At 36.8% G+C, this 21,801-nt stretch overlaps 1 protein-coding gene across 4 annotated transcripts in view; it reads right to left on the bottom strand.

Moving 5' to 3' along the window:
• Positions 1-118: 118 nt before the first annotated feature.
• The window catches only part of KCTD5 (potassium channel tetramerization domain containing 5), a 32,140-nt gene continuing 10,457 nt past the window's right edge, over positions 119-21,801 (bottom strand). Inside the window, exons 5-8 of one of the 4 annotated variants that reach the window (XM_066197649.1) lie at positions 19,280-19,396; positions 13,336-13,461; positions 10,784-10,842; positions 119-6,243 (exon numbers count right to left, since the gene is read on the bottom strand). In XM_066197649.1, coding sequence (XP_066053746.1) covers positions 10,798-10,842; positions 13,336-13,461; positions 19,280-19,396 — 288 coding nt within the window. In that variant the 3' untranslated portion in view covers positions 119-6,243; positions 10,784-10,797. The remainder of the gene's footprint in view (positions 6,244-10,783; positions 10,843-13,335; positions 13,462-19,279; positions 19,397-21,801) is intronic. The other 3 variants (XM_066197650.1, XM_066197651.1, XM_066197652.1) reach the window with 3 other exon arrangements.

The following is a 21,801-nucleotide window of genomic DNA, read 5'->3' as shown; positions in this document are numbered from 1 at the left end:
CTGCCCAAATATGCAATTACATTTTACATCTGAAGTGCTAAACTAGGAATTATCACAGGATATGACACTATTAATATCAATTAGTGCATTTAGAAAAGACAGATGTAAGACATCACACTTTAAAAGGGAAAAACCAGGTTTATTCCATGCAGTTTACAATACACTAGTGTTATGAAAAGGAAGTTAAAAAAATACCCACACACATTTCATTTGTTTGTTTTGAAAGTGATGGTTAACTGTAACCACCTTCAAATCATCTGGGAAGCCCTACCAGATTTCTTTCCAGGGAAATTTCCCTGAATTCGGTTTCTTGTCCGTGTCTGTGCTATGAGTTTTGGTTAATGCAAATGCATTAAAACCAAATCAAAACTCAAATTTTGCTGCAGTAAGAACACTTCAGAGATAATGAATTGGCACAAAATAAAGTGTTATTGCTAATCCACTATCCAGGAAATAACATGTTGCAAGTATGGCCACTTGGGTATAAGCACAAACAGCTGATGCACAACTAATTTTGAGACCAGTGATTTGGAGGAAAAGGTAAAAAAAAAGAACATTTGTTGAATTGGGTAGGTGGTCCTAAAGAGTGCATAGGAAGTAGATTTTTCATAACTAGGTTGAGGTAAGGATAAGGACAGAAGCAGGTGGAAAAAGCTGCCATTTGATACTTCTTCAGTTTGGTGATCTTGTTTCAGTTCCAGGTAGAGGTTGGAAACATTACTTTTAAGAGTGCCTTGGCACTTGCTTCATTCTAGCAAGTACACATGAGCCAAGTTAATGTGAGTAAAGTTGTGCATAAGCTTTTGGAAAATCTTCAAAGGTAGCAAGAATCACGTACATAATAAGTACATTTACTTTTATTCTTTACTCAATTGAGATGACGAAGCCTCAAAATCACAACAGGTCTTAGGTCAAAATTTAGGCTCAGCTTCCTAAGGCAAGAAAGAGCACTGTCGCAGAACCCCTTCCCCTTCCACTCACCCCCAAAGTAGCAAAATAACTTTTTAAAAAGTTTCTCTCATTATAGTAGTTATTAAGACACAATATCCTGAAGAGAACCCTCTGATGCATCCAGAAAGCTATATTTGCAACTGTATCTATTCACTGAACTTCTGAGAAGTTTATGCCCTGGTAGATGTTGCTAAAGTAAAGGTCAACAAAGTTGCAAAGAAATATTCCGTGACAATTTCCTGGGGCAGAATCTTCCTCAAAGCTTCTCTACTGCCAGTGCTGTTCGTAAAAGCTGTTAGATTTCACCAAAGGTAATACTAAAGTGGAGGGTAAGTGTACTGCCTTTTCTAGTGTGCTCTTATCCAATCTCATTACTGAAAATCCAAGCCATATAGGAACACTTACATCTGCAATTGGTTCAGCCGTTTGGAAAAATTATTTTAGAGTCCATGAGTTGACAGGAAAACAGACTAGTTGTTTTTTAAACACTGTATGTCTCTGGAACCTCAAATTAGCCCTGGAAAGCATTTTAGCCCTTAGCATTTCTGCTCTGAAAATGGAAAGAGTTCCTTCTGACAGTCATTTAGGCAAATTGGACAGTAAGATCTATTTAGCCCTTTAAAGCCTCTGTTCATTAAGAAGCCTTTAAAGACAGCTCCTAATTTTTGTGAAACAAATGAAAACTTACATGACACTGAGTTCAGAGAGCTTTCCACTTTTTTTTTTTTTTTAACTGAATATTCATACTATTTAAAGAATCAATAATTCTACACAAAAACCCACACAAGATCCCAAGATTGTCCTTAGACTGGAGATAACTGCAGTCTAAACTACAACGCTGTAACAGGCAGCATCCTCAGGCTTACGTATTTCAAAACTGTTGTGTTAGAAAAGACACTTCTTCAACGACCACTCAGGTTTTAACCCTACTGCCTCAGATAAAAGACACTGTTAAAGGCATAACAAAATTTCATCTTTCAAGAGCCCCACAGTTCAAGGGCTGCTTGAAAAAGTTAATTTGAAAAACCTGAAACTTCTGATGTGGTGAGAGAGAGAATGAAAACAGAATGGCACTTTTGGATTTTACCACATCTCAAGCGAACAAAACCCCAGACTTCCGGCTTTCATTTGACTTGGATCTTCCTCAAAAAGCCCAGGGACAACTTCACTCTTCTCCCAGTACTTCCCACGGAATACGTTCCAGTATACCTGGGTAGTTATAATCCAGATTCTATTTAATTCCACTGAACCAGATACTATTGCACTTTTGCACTCCAAGTTCATTTCTGTAATATTAATAAAATTTGTAACTAATGTGTGTTAATTTGTTGGTGGTAGCTCTCTACAGCTTCTACAACTTAAACAGAGACTGACAACTCTCAACAACCTCAGTAGACATTCCCAGAATAGTGTTCTGTTATAAGAAGCACTTTTCTGATAACACTATTACCCTACTCAGCAGACTTGTTCCCTTGGTTGCATGCCTGCAACCAAGTTATTTTTTGTTTATTGTGCCAGTTTTCATTTTTCTCCTGAAAAAAAAAAACGAAAAACAAACACCCAAAAACCCACCTCTCTCAGAAAATGAGGAGATTGGTTCAATTTTGGAATGTGCAGGAAACAGTCCTGTTTCTAATTAATCACAACTGTGCATTCACATTGCTAGAAATGGAGCTACACAGCTATTGTCTAAAGAAAATCTGAAAGCAAATCATCAAATTGATTCACAGAGTTTCATTTTTAAGAAATATCTTCTAATGCTACAATGCAAGATGAAAGGAACTTTTATCATTACAAGAAATCTGAGTTTGAAAAAAAACACAGTACATTTTCCAGCTTTTATGGGTATATGATTCTGATGATGGAAACTTAAGTAAAGAATCAAAAAAAGCTTCTAAATTCAATAAAGTCTTTGACACGCAATTAAATTACTGTGGGATAAAACCCCCGCAATTAACTGTAATCTGTGGAAATCCCACAGTAAGTAGGACAAAATCCCAGGTAACCTTTGGGCTGGGAGCTGCTGAGTCAGAGTATACATTTGGACAGTTATTATGGACCATGTGACATTCATGTCTTTGAGGCCTCAGAATTACTTGTTCATTGCAGACAAATTCTGATTTACTTGCTGCTTGAAGAAGTCAAAAGTGTCTTATATAAAAATGTCATCTCCAATAAAAGAAAATAGCCTCTGAGAAAACTTAGGCTGTCTCCTAACTCAAAGCAAGAAATTGCAAGAAATTGCTATAGCAAATTTGAACTTCTGTTTTTAAACAAGTTTTGCAAGAAGTTTGTCATGTAAGTGCCTTTAAGGAATTCAATCTTCCTTCCTGCTTTATTCCTTCTGCTATGATCTCTTCAAGCTCAGGATGTAAAATTCTAACCTGGAATACTGTTCTGATTTAAGAACAGAGGAGCTGTGTATGTCCAGAGTTAAGTCCAAGGGGTTTGCAGTACAGCTTTGCAGCTCCAGCCTGATAGTGAACCCCTCAGCTCTGCACAGTCACAAGCAATTCTCAGGTAGGTACTCTCCAAAGAGCAGGAAAGGAACAAAGGACTCCAGTTTAAACTGTACAGGTATATTACTTCATTCTGCAAGATCTTAACAGATGAAGCAATGTTTGCAAAACCTGGTGATGCAGATTGGACTCTAATGCAATTACCTTCTTACTGTCACTAACTTTATTTGAAACTGCAACAGTCAAACAAAAAGAAACAAAACTTATTTAGGGATAAATTGTTAATGCCTTGAAAAAAGCTGAAGAGAGCATTTCCATCTATCTGAAAGCCTCACATGATCACAAAAATTAAAGCAACAATGACAATAGCAAGAAAAGGAAAGTAGTTAGTTCAGGTGGTCTCAAACAACAGCGTATTTAAAATAATTTACAAGGTACCTGCCTACTAAAGTTCTCTCTTTCCTTCTTAAAATCTTTGTGAGGTATCGGAAACAAAGTGCAAAAAAATTATTAAACACTCATTTCCCTAAAATTAGCTATGGCAGGGATACAGTGTAAACTAAACTGCCAGTAATCTCATCATAAAAGCAGGTTTTAAAACTGAAAATATTCCAGTGGAAAAAAAAGCCCCATACTTAGAAAAAAACCACTCCTTTACACACTCTAAATTTGTTCAGTTTGCTCAATTTGTTACTCATGCTTTGCTGATGTCATTCAGGAAAATTTCACTTGATTAAATAGTCTGTCCTTTTTGGGTTAGGAGGGGAGGCAACAGAAATGCTGATTCAGAAGGATCACTGTAAATCTGGTATTTTAGGCATTAAAATCCACTTAGATCAATGCTGAATTACTCTGTAGAGCACATCAAGAAAACAAGTAACATGGCTGGCTGCAATTCCATGAGCCAGGGAGCTCACAGAATTTGGTGGAGTCATACTGCTTAAAAACACAGTGACTACTGCAGCAGAGGAAATGTTTTAATGTGCAGTTAACACAGACAATTGTTTATGCTTATTTTCAGATACACAAGATAATCTGTCACTAATTAGGGGACATCTGTGTGCTCAATTTAAACTGATAAAATATGGGTATCTAAAAAAGTACAAAAGTATAAACATTTCCCCCTACACAATTACAGTTTTAGTAAATTAAATTCAGTTTTAACTTCTTAAAAAAAGACAAAAGTTGTATGTGTTGTGGAGGGGCCAGCAGCTTCCCGTGCAGACCACATCCAAGTCTCAAAATGCATTACAAATTCTTTCAAGCATTAGGCACATGGACAAGACATTTAGCCCACTGCTTAATCTGTTTAGTAGAAATGTTTCTTACAAATTGTTTTGCCAAACTTTTATCAATGTGTAAATCCTTTAAAAAAACATTAAAAAAAAAAAAGTAGACCCTGGGTGTTTGAAAATCAGGCTCTTGTGTACAGGATTACCTACAGTATATGCATAAATTCTGAAATTACTAAGAATGAAAACTGTAATGTCTTTAAAATTTAAAACCATCTTGTAGCTTTTTGAAACTCCCTTCCACTGGTTCCATGAGTCAATGAAATCAAGTTTTATACTGTCCATTTCATTAAGTGTTTTAAAGATGTGCTAAAGATTTTGCTCAAAACATAGTGTATGTCTTGTGTATTAGCCTTCATCAAGGACAAACCAACAAAGCTGCACCACATTCTGTTCAAATACTGTTCTTAACTGCATAGTTGAAGCTGTATAGAAAGAGAAAGATTGATTACAGGTATCCTGAATATCCAAAGTAATCAGGTTTTTCAACTGGATGAGTTTATGTTCACACTAAGGTTGATTTTATTCCGAGTCATAGAGACAGGGACCTAGGACTAGCCAGCTGTATTTCTGTAAAACCTTCAGCTCTAGAAAAATCTCTACCCTAATCCACACAGTTCAATGCTTACAGGCATTTTATAAAAGCACAAACACACATTTGAGTACAAACACCTCCAAAGAAACAGAATGTTCAGTTGGTCATTTTAAGTGAACTTTGATTCCACTTTCAAGCATGTGACCAGGACTGGAGCATAACTTTTGCAGAAGACTGTTTTAACAGAGAGAACATCAAGAATAACTCAGAGGAAGGCCATTTTCTCTGAGTTTAGTCTTCCCTTTGGGTATTAAAATAAGCTATACATCCAGTCAATATATACACTCTTCAGAGAAACCTTTTCTCTGTTGTGTAACTTTTACATGTGCTAGTTTCAGTTGATCTCCTAGGCTGTTATTACATAATAGATTATGTCACGGAGCCATAAGGAATGTGCAGTCTAATACAGTCAACTGGGGCTGACACTGATTCTGAAACAACATACACCCAAATACTTGTGTTTTTGGGCTGCAACGTGTGTGTGTGTGTGTGTGTGTGTGTGTGTAGCACCAATTACATTGTCTTTTTAAGGTTTACAATGATTAGTAAGAAAATGTCTCCAAACTGATCAACATTGGGTCATCCAGCACCAGACATCAAGTGCTACATGTCTCCGAGGAAAATATGAGTGCATGGTCATTTCTTTTCAAATGACCAGTGTCAATCGGCCAACAAGAGAGTACAACCATGCACTACAAGCAAAACTTAACACACACTCTCACATCATCTATTCCCATTATGTAATCTTGCAATGCTTCCAGAAGTTGACACCAGCTTATAGGCAAATATGGTTGAACCCAGATCAAGAGAAAATTGTCTAAATCAGATTTTTTCTTTTGCAGCCAAGCCTCTTCAGTGTGACAATTCACTGCATCTTCGAATAAAAGAAAAAAATTGTCACCGTTCAATACTGTCTTCACATCCTGGAACCTCGTTCTTGCAAAATCTGAAATAGACCAATAAAAATTCTATAAATGAAAATTAGCTCACTGTCATTCCTAAAGCATGGAGATCAAAAAGCAACACAATGACTATTTTTAATAACTGGTAAAGTGTCAGGGACCTGGTTCAATGTCATTCCTGGGGTCTGTGCTTAAAAGCTGAAAAAAGACGGATTGATACATACAATGTCTCCTATCAAATACCATTAAGACAGGTGCAAAACACTGCTAGGAATTGAGTATTATTAATATAAACAATTAATACATTAATAAGACTTAAGCGCTGGCAATTGTAAAAAGTAAGCCAGTGCACCTCAACCTAGTTCAGTAGATCCTGAGGTCCTACGTGGTAAATTAACCTGGGTACTTTACTAGAAATGGAATTTAATCTTCATTTTTCCTGTTCCAGTAAAATGTCCGTAACTTTCTGAAGTTTCAGATGCAAATTGTGTTCCATAAATTAGTAGCAAAAACATGAACTAGAAAATAAAAATGTGCAGAAATGGCACAATGGGTGTGATGATGCAAGAAGTTTTTAAAGCCCAAGTACAACCTGGCAAGATTTAAATCATCAACACCCATTCTACTTCCAGTTTGACTATTTTTTCTCCTCCTCTGTTTCAGATTTTTTTGGCTTCTCCAGAGAGGAAAGGATCCAAGTCTTAGGACTGACTGTTCAGGCAACAATATTTTAATGTTGCTGCTCTAAACTGAATCACAACCAGCAACACTGACGTAAACTGTCAGGCTGCGTAGTACTCTAGAACTGTGTCAGCAGGCTGTAGAACCAATCATGACAAAAGGCAAACACAGCATTAAGCAAAGCTTCAAATGTACTGAGCACAAGTACTTAAGAATGTTAATCTATAAGTAAAAGTCTTTTGATACTTCATTTTCTTCTGCTTCTTGATAATTTTCTTAGTATTGGGAAGAGCTCTTTATTTCAAAAGCTGAAAGAATGCAAAGGCACAATCCCTGGACAATGGCAGAGCTGCCCTCAAGATGGAATTTCCTTCTATTATGATCTTCGTGTAGCCTGATGTTACAACAAACACTCAGTAGCACACTCCAGCCCACAGAATCTGCCAGCACACACAATCACTTCAATCTCTGTGCTTGTAGGGTAAAGGCTGGCAATCGCTTAACACAACAGTTTCAAGTATGGTTTTAAATTTTAAAAGTTGACTAATTTGGTTTCCTGTTAATATTGTTGAAGTTGCTATTAAGTCTTTCATAGTGACTTAAGTCAAGCAAGGTCTCACCTGCTTTGCCCAATGCCATGGGATTTTTTAAGGGCTGGTGTTCATAAAACACCCATTACCGTTTCTGTAGCTCAGGGACAGTTCAGAGGCAGTGTGGTGTTAGATCAAAAAATTTGAAATTCACTTTGTCACATGCTAGCTGTACTTCCTTCTACACCTGGATCTAGCTCTGTCCATATAAAGTTCTTTTTCATTTCAAATTCAGCATTATTGCTTTGAAGTTACAAAGCCAGATGTCAGTGCAACTACTTTGAAAAATTTCCAAAATACAGAAAGACGCTTCCCCCCAGCCATGTCATGCTTTAAGGTACATTTTAGAAGCAAACACCTCTTCTTTCATGACGATAATTCATGAATGTTACACATGACTATATATACTAAGCAAAAAGAATTTAATATGAAACTGTAGGAAAGATGTAAGTGAATTCTGTGGGGAAAAAACAGGCTCTGTAAATTACTCAGCAACTGCTTGTATAATACATGCAAAAAGGGCTAGATAAACTTACAGACAATAGTGCCACTGATACCAGCTCATGGTACTACTACAGTGTCATTGTAGCTTCCATACAATGACCTGGATGAAGGCTTGAAGTCAAAATTCCCAGACTGAGTTTTACTGGAAGGTGGGGAAATATATCAGGAGCAGATATCATAAATGTTTCATACTTAAACTCCTTCCCCAAGTATTTGCTGTTGGTCAGAGCAGAGAACAAAGTGCTGGAGTAGATGCCCACAATAGAGGGTAACAGTCTGACACAGCAAATTGAGTCAGTAAGTGAAACTATATCCAACAGAGACAAACATGTCTGAAGCAAACACCTGTGCAACTAGAAAATAATACTGGATCTATTAATTTTGTTAATATTTCTGATTTAATATGAAGTTCATTCATTCCTAGACAAGTACTTGCAAGATTAAGAGACTTAAAACTATTTTCTGTAGCATCAGGAACACATGCAATAAGATAAAGCTGAGCCAGATCTGGACACTGAACTTTGCACGCTTTACTGAGCCAGTAATCCCAACATCAAGCAGAAACTCCATTCCATCAGGCAATATTTTAACACACTTTTCTTGGTATTTCTTCTGTAAACTTTACCTCTACTGAAGAGGAAATCATAGAATCACAGGAGTGGGTTGGGTTGGAATGGATCTTAAAGATCATCTCATTCAAACCCCTGCCATGGGCAGGGACACCTTCCACTGTCCCAGGTTGCTGTCCAGCCTGGCCTTGGACACTTCCAGGGATCCAGGGGCAGCCACAGCTTCTCTAGACAACCTGTGCCAGGTGTTTCACCACCTTAATGGTAAAGAATATTCTCATCATTATATTCAAATCCAAAGCTAGCCTCTTTTAGTTTAAAAACCTCACCCCTTGTCCTGTTACCATGAGTCCCGGTAAAAAGTCTTTTTTCATCATTCTCATAAGGCTTTTAAAGTACCGGAAAAGCACTAACATTGGCCCTGGGGCTCTCTTCTCCAGGCCTAACAATCCCCAGGCTGTCTCAGCCTGTCTTCACAGGAGAGCTGTTCCAGCCTGCAGGCCGTTTTCATGTCTCTCCTCTGGACCCACTCTCACAGGTCTTTCTTGTACTGGGAATCCCAGAGCTGGATGCAGCATTGCAGGTGGGATTTCATGAGAATAGAGCTGAGGGGGAGAATCACTTCCCTCAACCTGCTGGCCATGCATCTTTTGTTGCAGTCCTGGATAACTGGCTTTCTAGTCTGCAAGTATTGCTAGCCCAAATTCAGGTTTTCACCCACCAGTATCCCCAAGTCTTCTGCAATGCTGCAGTAAATCTATCTATCACCCAGACTGCACTGATAATGGGGATTGTCCCAACTCCAGTACAGACCTGCTGTATTGAGGATTTTCCTTATTTTCCTATTTCTGTTCTATTTTCCTCATAGGTGCACCAGATTCAAAGCTGGCTTAAAAATTCTAAACAATGCTGAATGAACTGTCATATTCTAGGGGCCTGAGTGTGATTGCTTCTTAGGGAAGCAGAACATGAAAACTATTTCTTTCCACTCAAAATAAAGGTGCTGCTGATAAAAAAGTGTTTTAAGGACTGTTTACTTCTCAAGCAGTTTAAGAATACTACACTCAGTTCCAGCCAAGTGCCAGTTTACTTTGTTTCAATAAAGCTTCAGATTTGATCCATTCCTTTCAGCCATTCCTGCAGACCTGGCAGAAGGCTTTAGTGTACCCTAGCAGTGGCTTCTCTTAGCATCATTTCAGAACATAATGTAGGTTCTTTTTCAGCCATGTGCAGCGACTTCATAGAATCACAGCATATCCTGAGTTGGAAGGGACCCATAAGGATCTTTAAGTGATGATCCTGGCCTTGCACAAGACAACCTCTAGAATCACACCATGTGCCTGAAAGCATTGCCCAAACTTCAGAGATAAGTGTAAGGCTGCTTTTACAGCTAGAAAGATCAGGTGTATAGGTGAGAAGCTGAAGTTTAATCTCATGCAGTGGTAAGTATCGTCAATTTATCCAGGCTCAAGTGACCACCCACACCATACCACTGAACATTCAATGGTATGTTATCTTCTAGAAACTAGAGAGAGGAATAAATATGAGTGGTACTTAAAGACACATTAGGAAAAGTGCCTAAGTTGTTTTTTCAGATGCAGCTTTTTTTGTGCTCTTCCGCTTGTGACTTTTAATGTAACTTCATGTTCAATCAGATGTCAAAGTACAGTGGAAAGGATCCCTCCTCAGAGTAGTTTCCTGTGATAAATACAACTGTTGCACTAAGATCACACTATTTACTTATATTTGCCACATCTTTACTAAAAAAATCCTTAGTTTCAAAATTATCATTTAAGACCACCTTTGGACTATTGTTGCACTAGGTCAAGTTTGTTAAATTATTGCCAAATCAGACATTTACTGAAAATGTATATGGTAAGTTTGTATCAGATGCCTCCATATGTAAAAAACCTATCTGACAGAAAAGCCGGGGCACATAAAATAAGAAAGAAATGAATGAATGAGAAGCAATTCTGGCCCTAGAATCTGCATGAAGAACTTTCCTTCTCAGCAAAGCTTTGAAGATACTACTCACAATGCAGTTTATACAAGCAACGCTAATTATTCTGTCAAAGAAGCAATATCCAGAACATGAATTCTATCTTTGCCAACCATGCCACAACTATAATCACAAACACACAAACACCACCAAGACTAGTCGAAGGACAGAACTAGTGGGAGTGGGAATCGGATGGGGCAGAAAAGCATCTGGTTAAAATCCTAGGGCAGCTAATGCTCACCATGACATTTACACTTAATCTGAGTCATTCATATCGTAATCCGTTTCTTCATCCTCACTCTGAGTGTCATGCAGCATGCAGCACGTATAAAAGAAGGGAAAAGAAGAGATTGCAAATAAGTCAGAGCTTCAACACAGTACAATCCACTTACACCTGAACCATCTGGCAATGACACTTATTCACTTTTACCTGGAACCTCCACTCTTTGTATAAAAGAGTATGACAGCTGACCATTTCAAGAAGAAATGTAACAGATTTCAGGACAATTTCCTCTTCCAAATATCCTGAAGTCAGCAGATAGAAGCCAATAGTCAGGTCAATAAAGTGATATGAAAGAGAAGACTGCTTGTGGGAATATAGGTTATCTTTTGGTCGTGGCATGGCTACCAGTAAAACCCAGTGGAACCATTTAAGATGAATTTCCTTTGCTTAGGTGTATCAGAAGGTTACACAGAAGCCATCTACTAACTTATTATGCTGTTAACTAAAAAAAAAGAAAACATAAGAACAAAGTCCCTAAGAAGGAAGGAAGGTGAAGCTTGACCAGATGGCTATCAGAAGATACTTTCTCCTATTCTGAAAATCCAGGACTATTAACTAAAACTGAAGTGCTTGTCAATAAAACTTATATACTGGCAGGTCTTTTTTCTCTAACTCAGTCTGCTGTAAAAGTAATAGGACGACTTTCTTGTAAGTCAGTCCCAGTACATAAACATATTATTCTGTATATAAAAGTGGATATCAGAATTTCAATCATATGATCTTCGTGAAGACCAACTCGGACGCTGCTGGGACTAGAAGACAATGCTTGCTAAGAGGGAACTATGAAGACAACATCTCCCAAAGTTAAGATTCCTGAACACAGCAGTCAGAAACCTCTCAAGAAAATAATAAATTCCTTTTCTTTTATTTTCCCAGTCACAACATATACCTATATACAAAAATATGATCTTTTAGAAATATAATACATAAAATAATTATTCTTCAAGTATTGCCTATTAATTGCTAGCAGCAGCTTAACTCTCCCAGGACAAAAGGAGGGAATGTTATATCTCCAACCAAAATTAATAGTAATTCCTATTCATCACAGTGGTCAAACGATGCTCTGCTCTCTTCTCTGCAACAATGACCAAGCAGCACATTAATGAAAACGTCTAAGACAGCCTCTCTCAGTGCTACTCCATCTACACACTTGTAATGCAGTCTCAACTGTCTTTTGGTTTTTGTCTTTAACACTTGCATTTGACCCATATTTTTTTCTACATGAAGGATACAACGTAACTCTGGCAAGTTCTGAAATTACCTGAAAATGCACTACCATTCCTTATGAAGATGTTTATTAGGCTCTAGAAATCCACATTTTATTTCAGGTAGATACCTCAGCCCTAAATTATTACCACACACCTCTAACATGTCAACTTCCAAAGTCTTCCTCAAACATCCTGGCAAAAGCACACCTTAACTAGGGTTTTGAAAGACTAAGACATGGTTTACCCAGTTTCACTGTTTACTCCTGACTGCATTAATCCTTTACAACCCTTCGGAAGTTTTATCTCAACAGTGATGAACATAAATTACTTATTTCACTAGGAATCCAACATACAGCTTAGAGTATTTTTATAGTGCGAATTATAAAATTTATTCCATATGTGTAGCTCCTTAAGTGTGTTACAAAGCATAAAAAGTAATGAAGTTTCATCTATTTGAGGCCTCAGTGCCAAGACTCAGATCCATTCTTAGCATTATTTCAAAATCAATTTCTTTGAAGATGATTCTTGAAAAAGCAAGCTTTGATGATTTACCAATTGTTTCTCATTTACATAAGGGAAACCAAAAGATTTTAAGCCAACTACAGGTGTATCCAGTTTGTCTGTAGTCATCTCCTGGTACAAAAAACCAATACAATGATAAAAGCTGTTCACTATTCATGACCATGAATACACTTACATTACAGAATTGCTCTGTCTTACGGCCAGTCAGCTGTGGTTTTATGTTTTCCTTTGCACAAATTCCAAAATACAACTGAGTAAAACGCTAAGATACTGTGACCATGAAATCTTTTTGTAAAGTTGGTTACAGAAAGTAAACTTGGTAGAACCCTGAAAACATTTAGTACCTTCATTTTATAATATATTACACAAGACTGTTTTACAGAGACAGCGTCTTTCAAGTTCCATTCTTGACAGTAAGATTTCTTCAGCTGAAGTGAAGCAAGAAAAACAGTTTTTAACTGAATCAGTGTCATTCAAATGTACAAAAAACAAAACCAAGTTTCCCAGCTCTAAAGAGAAAGTATCTGCTGATACCTGAAAAAAACAGGCACTTAAAAAGTACAGAGTATTGCATTTAAATAATTCAGGCATACATAACAAATGCATGCTGACTGTACCATTTTCAGTCCCTCATACAATGGAAAAGGAATCATTTTTAGTCCTGAACTAAAAAGGGGAAAAAAGGACAATTAAATGATGGTCCAGAACAGAGGTTGATCTACCATGACTTGTGCCCACCCAATTCAACACCATTCTTTAGTCCAATGTCCAGGAACTCACCTTTGCCTTTTCACTGGGTTCACTGGTTGTGCCATAAGGAGTATTATGCAATTCCTTCGAGACAACACACAGAAATTCAGCCTGGTCTTCATTGCCATAGTTATAGGAAGAACCAATACTGACCAGCTGAAAGATGAAAAAAATAAAAGTCAATTGTATTTCTACATAAAACAAATTTCATAAAGTCTCACAATTAGTACAAACACTCCCCACTCTTCAGACTGTAGGTTCTGCCTGAAGCACGATTCTCCACTTCAATGCAAATACGTTTTGATGCTGACAAATACAATGACAATACACACTCTGATGATAAGATACACACAAGGCTTTTTTAAACAGTTACAGAATTAATGATTTACAGTTATAATTATCCTGTGAAAGAAAAGACTGTGGAGGCAGGTCAATGGAGAAGTAGCCTGTTCCCTGTTTCTGTTATTTACTGGAAACCTTCCTATCCTCCAAAGTTAATTTTTAAAGTTTATATGTGGTATCTTAATGTGGCATGATTTAACATGTAAATGGCGGCATGCAGGAACCTCTTTAGCCTGAAGGGATACCCATCACTACTTACAGAATAATGGTATTTCTATTAAAATATATTTTGAATGAACAAACGCAATATTTGCATCTGACTGGAAAACAACAAGACACAGTATGGTGGGACATCAAGATTAACATCTGAAATTCATACATACTGCTACAAGGAAGCTAATTAAGGAAGTGCTACAAGCAGAAGCCATGTATAATGAAATGTGACATATTTACAAGTTTCTACAGTCTCTATATTGAATGATAAATGACAATTTACCGAGAAAGAAAAATATACTCAACATCATACTATTTCTTATGCAGCAGGTTTACCAAATAGCAGAAATTGTCTTACCTTACACACAATACACTTACCTAATGCTAGAAGCTTTAAATAGCCTGCCTTTCTAAGCCAGATTCAATTCAGAGGTAGCTGGTGCATTTATTTTAAAGTTTTATTTCAAAAGCACAACAGGATAATGTGTGATCTACAAGATAATGTCAGATCTACTGACAAAGATCAAAGTCCTAAAAATAAAACTGTCACACAGATACACTGTGTCATTTTGTCATTACTCAAGCTATATTTAATCTATCTACCAAATCACCACACATATACAATAAGAGTGCCCTATTCCTCAGTCTCTACTATACCATTTAAGTGCTCTAGAAATGGCCACATAGAAAGGACCTAACTTATTTTTTTAGGGTAACAGCACTTAAAACACTGTGGATATCTCTGTAAAGATAAATAGTGTACTACTATTAGTCTAGCAGAACACCAAAGAGAGTAAAAGATTTGTTAAAGCATGAAAGACGAAGTGAAGATGAAATCCTGATCCAGAGTTTGTACTTAAGGGATAAAATTATTCCCCCAACAAAAACTGAAGTTAGACCAAGGTTAAAATCAGCTTCCATATAGCACTGTCAGAAGAAAACAAAGCCTCACTGTACTTTCTAAGGAGAGGACAGAGCTGTTTGGATGTTCCTGCACTGCAGTATGACAGCCAAGCAAGCACTTTCACAGACAGACAGAGCCAAGGTCTACAAAGAGCAGCAGGCAGTGTGTCTACACAATGAATCAACTTGATGCCAGGCCTACGCACTGTCAAAAAGTTCTGGAGCCTGATGATACTACAGCATACAGGGCTCAGCCTTCCATGAGCAGTACCGGCCATCAAAACTCATCACTCTCAAATTATGCACTTTAACTACACTGAATGTGATCACCAGAAACCTTCCCTGCCTCTTCCTCTTCTAACATCACTCTAGTTCTGCAAAATATATACATAATCAGTAATGAACATAGGCTGATCCAAAATTAATGTGTTAAAGACGTTTTTCCAACCAAAACTGTGTAATGAAGTCACAAACAGCCTGGTTTTTTTAGAAGCACCAATGCATATAAAGACATCATTTACCTTGAGATGTTAAATCAGCTAATCTTTCACAATGAATACTCTGCAGTCTGCACCATAACGTATTTGTGTAATATAGAATCACAAAACCCACAGAGTAACTAGCTTCTTGGTTGCAAAGATGGACTGAGAAAGTCTACTGAAAAGCTGGAAAATCAACCCAAATTAATTCATATATTGATAGGATTTGTTGATTATCTTCCCTACCAACAAAAACATCATGCACAATTTTTCAGAAAAGAATAACAGTTAAGTTGCCTTAAACCCAACAAAGTGGTAAAAAGTTTACACTATACATTGCATAGCAATGACAAACCATTTAGTACAAATACAGTAACTGCTTCAATTATTAAGGTAAGAGGTAGGACATTAAACAACATTTTAACCCACTTAAAGGCTAGAAAACATTCAGAATGTTTGCATACATATTTAAATAAAGCCACTCAAAGTGCACCTTCTCTGAAGAGAAGTCTGAAGAATAAAATTCAAGTATACAACTTAATTAGTATACAGTTGACTCTTCTTGAAAAATGGCAAAAACTCATTATCAGGTAAGCTATGATAACTACCAGAAGGAAAAATACTTCTTTACTTATTGACACTCTAAAGAAACAAATGACCTCTCTGAAAGTAGATACCATACGAGACGCAAACATCAGCCAAATCATCAATCCTGTTTCAACCAGGTTGACAGGTCTTCAGTTGTTAGCTACTAACAAATGCTTCATAATCCAACCACGTAAATTAACCTTTTGCACATAAGTCTTTTTAAGAGACATGGCAGATTGAATACTTCTAGCCAGTTGGATAGGACTATAGATTTAGCTGACTGCAAAACATCTAATGACTTTTTGCAACTACCGATCAGTTGATAAAGTCACTTTTGCAGAATTAGACTCAAGTTGCTCAAAACTCCAACTCACAGTACTCTCTCATAAGCAGTTTCATATGTGTGCAGGTAAAAATGTATAGTTTGCATAGTAGCAACTGCAAGCTAGAAATGTCATTGTAACTTTCTGAAATGATCCACAACCACGAGACTAATGGCAGAAAAAGAAACAATGAAAAATGTCTGTAGGTTAGAACTGAACTCCTCTCTCAGGAACTGAGATCAGAAATACGTATTTGCACTCCTATTCCAAAAGTCACTTCATTGTTCCCACTATTGGTGACAACACTTTAAGAAGGATGCTGATAAACTGGAAGACCACCCCTGCCATGTCTGTCTGCCCCCACACTACCACCCCCATCCCACCCTCCAAAAAAAGCTACAACACATCAGAGTTATCTGAGGTATGAAAAACAGGTCAAAGGATTTCAGATTATACAGACTACTGTTTCTCAAACTTTCTGAAAGGACAAACTGTGTTGAAGCCACATTTGCTTCATGTGGCTTAAATTACTAAAAACTTAAGGAAAGATAAAAGAACCTGTTGAAACTGTAAATTTCATAGACTTGTATGCTTTTTAATATATACATATGTATGTACACATGCATATATCTATTTTTCTGTACTGGTTTATTCCTTCCATGACTTGTTCCATTACACTCCTTACTAATGCAGTGTGATCCTGTTTAAGCATCCCTGTGATCCCCAACAGAGGCAGAACTGAGCACAGGAAAATGCCAATGCTACTTATCACAGAAAATCCATTAGATAAAGATCCATTATTGCTTCCATGCAATAAGGGTTGATGATACTAGTAGGCTGTCAGCTACAGCTAAAAAAGGCACGACTGGAAAGCAGCATTACTTCTATTTTTATTGAATCAACAGAAATATAGTTATTGCTTGATATGCCAATAGAGGTCACGATTTCCCTGCAAAGACAAAGAAATCACAAGACGGAATTTCCTGTCTCATAATAAGGAACCTTATTTTTGAAGTGAACTAATCTCATGCCTATCTGAACTGAGACAGACCTCACATTTCAGTAACATTCCTACACAGATTTGCTATATTGGTTTAATAACATTGATTCAAAATCTACACAGTATATTTACCAGACAAATCAGCAATAGTATTGCTATCTCAGATAACCACTCCAGCTTGCACAAACAGCAGCCCCTCTTCTTCTTGTCTTCTTCACCTTTGTTTTCTTTGCCTTCTTCTTCTGCTTATCATTGGAGTTACTCATATTAGCTAACTTTTCTACTTCACCACTAGTAATTTCCTTCTCTATTTTGTGATGGCCTGAATCTCAAAACCAAGCAAATTCTGTAACAATTATTCTCAAATTCTATTTTAAATATTCTTGTACTTTGAATGCTACTGCTTCTACTTCAGATGTGGAGAACTCCTTGTACGCTAGAACGCTTGAAAAAACTTTTTTAAAATTTTTAATTACACTATCAGCTAGCAGAATTAAAGAAAATCCTCCGCTCAATTTTTTTTTACAGAATCAAGTTGTATGAATCTAAGAATGGACTCTATGCCTTTCGCACGTATAGTGCATTTGTTCTCCCTTCCCAAAGGATTTGCAAAAGGTTATGAAGATACACACACAGCAGCACCTAAAACTCAGTGTGACTGATGACTGACACCAGGCCTGAAAGAATATTTATTTCAGGTCTCTTAATGCAAGAATCAGACTTCAAAGCTTCATTTTTTTAATTATAATTTTTATTTTATTTTATACCTGCATTAATTTCTTCACTGCCCTCTCCGCTTTCTATATTACAATGCTGACTTTTACTTTGAGCAATCCATGACATGAACGCATGAATAACATCATTCTGCCTGTACCCTACACATCCCTAATAAGCCACAATTCTTTCTCTGTTGCCACAAGTCTGAAAACCCCACATTTCACATTCCAAACGTTACCCATACAACCGCAAGAAACAGACAGTGCTTGGTACATTGAAAGCAGATTCTGGAATAAAGCTGTGTAACAGTCCAGGTTTTAAATCTAGAATCACATGATTAAGTGTCCATATAAGGTCATAGGCAAAGCTTTGTTTTTATTAAGCCATTTCACTATCATGTTATCTTCATAATGTGATACCCATATTTCAGACTAAATAACCATATATGTTACAAAAAAAAGAACAAGTACTCCAGGCATTTTGTTGATGAAAAAAATTAGAGCACCAGGTTCCCAAATCAATTCACACACAACAGTTCAAAATGCAGCACAGATATTTAAAGAACCAAAAACTGCCTCCAATATTACTGAGAGCAAAAAATCCTTCCCGAACTCATGGATATTTGGAAGTTACACAGTAATCAAAAAAGCAGAGCAAGGGGGAAAAAAGAAAAAAAAAAAAAAAAGAGAATGAATGAAGCTAGGACTCCCCATTTGGGTTTCAAGGAAATTTCCCAAGATGAAAAAAAAACCCAAAACAACAAAACAATAAAGCCAAGGAAACACCCAGGATGTTTTTTCAACTTGAGACGAGATTTAAAACTCTTCATTTTGTTCTTCCCTCTCTCCTCTATATTTTACTTATAAAAAACTCCTGTTATTCGTTATTCCATTTTGAACATACCATCCACCTAAAAAAGAGTTGAGTTCTGAGTTACCAGAAATAAACGGTTCAAACTCAGAACTTAATTTTGGTGGATGAAATAATCATTTTCCCAGTTTACCAGAACTGTCCCCTTCTGGACCCACTGAACTCAAAGCTGTATTTTTAGGGATCCTTAGGTTTGAATTGTACCGCTTAGTTAACAAGTATGGATCAAAGGCTGTTAATTTTGGTGAAAAATTTAAGGAAAATAAATTATCTATTGCGGAGGTAAGAACTCTTCCTAAGAAAAACCTTGAACTAAATAACGAAGATAATTTTGTTTGTTTGTTTTTCTATTATTTTTACAATGTGGACATTCATAATGTGTAATGAAATATCGCAAATATAAATAAAAGCCAGTCACAAATACACACAAACTACTATGTGTTGTACATCCAGCAAAAAAGTGGAATGATCTGAAAGCAGCAGAAACGCAAGGAGGCCAAGCATATCAGTGTGAGGGCAAAAAGAATGGTGTGACACACCTCACTGCAGCATTTCTGGAAGCATCTCTCTTCCCCTTTCACTTCCCGTGACACTATCAGCAGAAACTCTGACTGCTGAGCCCGGCCACAGCTGTACTGGGAACCTATACTGACAAGCTGAAATAACCAATCAAAGCAAAACACAAAAAGAAACCTTTGTAAAGCTGAAACACATATCGTTATCCAAATTGTACAAGTAACAGATGAGCTCAAACGTTCAGGTAACACTTACTTGCCACTAGAACAGGTTGCTATCAAGCTGAAACTTTAATTTCAACGTAAAATTTACTGAGGCAGATGCAAAGCCCTTTTTAATTTAAATGGAACTTAAGAGTTACTGATAAGAAGACAGAAAACTCCCCATATAACTGTGTTGTAGCCAACTACTCTGAAAAACAAAGTTTGGTGCATTCTTTTCCTGTCATACATTGACAAGTGGAGAAGGAAACATGGATATAAGACTGGAAGGTGTTCTGTAAAGCAATACATAAAGCCTGGGTATTAAAGACATTCATCTTTTTCTAAATACTGATAAAATACAGCAAAGGAAACACAAGAAATCAACAAGAGGAAAAAACATGGAATGGTCTAGATTAGTTTTAGAAGGAGTAATTTACAGATTTAAGAAAGTAACTGGAGTGTAAATATCGTCTTGTTCCCACAAAAATCACTACCAAGCACTGGCCAAACATCTAATAATTTAAATAAGGTTTAATAATTTAAAGTTCAACCTCAGCTAAATTTCTCAATCTCTTATTACAATTAATAACACATGGCAATTTCTAGCCCATTTAAATTAAAGCATAGCTTGTCAGTGCACTTTAGAGAGATTAGAGCTTTAAACTAAGTGTGAAGAGTTAGAAAACAATTGCCTATTCTGAGTAAACTGGAGATTATGACAGATGAGAAGGCCCATGAATAGTACCTACATATATCCTGCTATTGTATATGAATAATTTTGGAGACAGTATTTAAATACCATCCTCCTCATACAGTAAACATACTTGCAACTGCATTATGGTGTCAGAGTCAGGTTACACTAATCATTAAAATTTAGATGATCAAGACTGCTGCTGTCTAAAGCCTTTCTATTTAGCCACTTTGTATAGCCTACAGTTTTTTATTCTGTTGTATTGCCAAAATACTGCTTTTTTCTGATTGCATAAAGAGGCAACAATTGAAGCTAAAAATCCTCTACAAAATAACCCACTAAAGTGGGGCATCATAATTTTTGGTAATAGATTTTGGACTGGGATTAATACATAATTGTACAGTTCTAGCAGAGCTTTCAAACGTGTTCATTGGAAAAGGGGGTCAATACATCTGCATAAGTGCACCAACAGTTCAGCACCTTACACTCCTATTTAATAACCATATACAATCATAATTAACAATAAAATTTTGAAATGCTAAACCTAAAACCCCATTTTTTTCAAAACCAATCACTTGTACGTTTTATACGTGGCTCAGAGCAAAAGGACTCTTTAATCTGTAAGAATATCACTCCTCTGAAATAGCTGATGATTCCATCTTTTTCCACATACAGAACATGGTGGGTGCCACCCTAAAGACTGCTTCTGAAAGAAAGCATGCTGCTGAGCAACATGGGCTTAGAAAAAATTACAGAAATGCTACAGTGTTTGAAGGTACTAACAATAAAACTGTTTATGCACAATATTCTAATCCTGTTTCAAGTGAATGACGTCTGATACAAGCAGGTCTGCAGTACAAAGAAGAGAATGGCCTAGTGTGAGGTAATGAGATGCTAGGTATTATGAGATCATACAGCTGTTGTGTTTATCTGCTTCAAACTATGCGCTGAAAAATGTGCAACATGGGAGAGGGAGGAAGCAGGGAGACAGCTGGATGAAACAAAGACGTAATGTCCAAGGAAAGCACTGGATTCTTCCAGCTCTAAAAGAGATTATAACAGGTCTTTCGGTAGTTGAACGGTCAAAGCAGTATTACCCTCAAATACAATATCTTCGAAGGGTTTAGGATAGGTAAAAGATATGGTGTCATTTAATCTACTAAAAAGTAAAGGAGCTCTATTTGTAATAAAAGCTAGTTTCTTCTGACAAAGAAGAATGTTGAAAAACCTTTTTCCATGCACTGGCCAAAAAACAGTCATGTATTAGGCGAGAGTTTTTTTCAGGGACATAAACAACATCTAGCTTGTGGCATGGCAAACAGACCTGGTAATACTTGAACTGAAAGAGCACTGAAGCATAAAAAGCTTGCTCTCTGCCTGTTTTGTCCATTTGCTCATGGCTGTCTCCATGTCCCTAGCACCTTACACATTTTATCAAATATAAACAAAACGTTCCCTTTTACCTTTGTGTCATGAACATTTTTTAGATGTTGCTTTGTTGTGTTATTAGACTGAGACTGCACAGGATAATGGGCTTGTGCTCATTTGTCTTATACTGTAAGTATCAGACACTGAAAAAGGTGCTAGCAGATGAACACTTGTGTTTCAGAGTTAAAAGATTTATTGCTCCAATGCAGTTTAAATACTCCGC

The sequence above is a fragment of the Chamaea fasciata genome, unplaced genomic scaffold, assembly GCF_029207755.1.
Source record: "Chamaea fasciata isolate MVZ Bird 193981 ecotype frontalis unplaced genomic scaffold, bChaFas1.0.hap1 SCAF_16, whole genome shotgun sequence".
In the NCBI taxonomy this organism is placed as follows: Eukaryota; Metazoa; Chordata; class Aves; order Passeriformes; family Sylviidae; genus Chamaea; species Chamaea fasciata.
The sequence above is the reverse complement of the archived record's forward strand: the minus strand, read 5'-3'. Positions and strand labels throughout refer to the sequence as shown.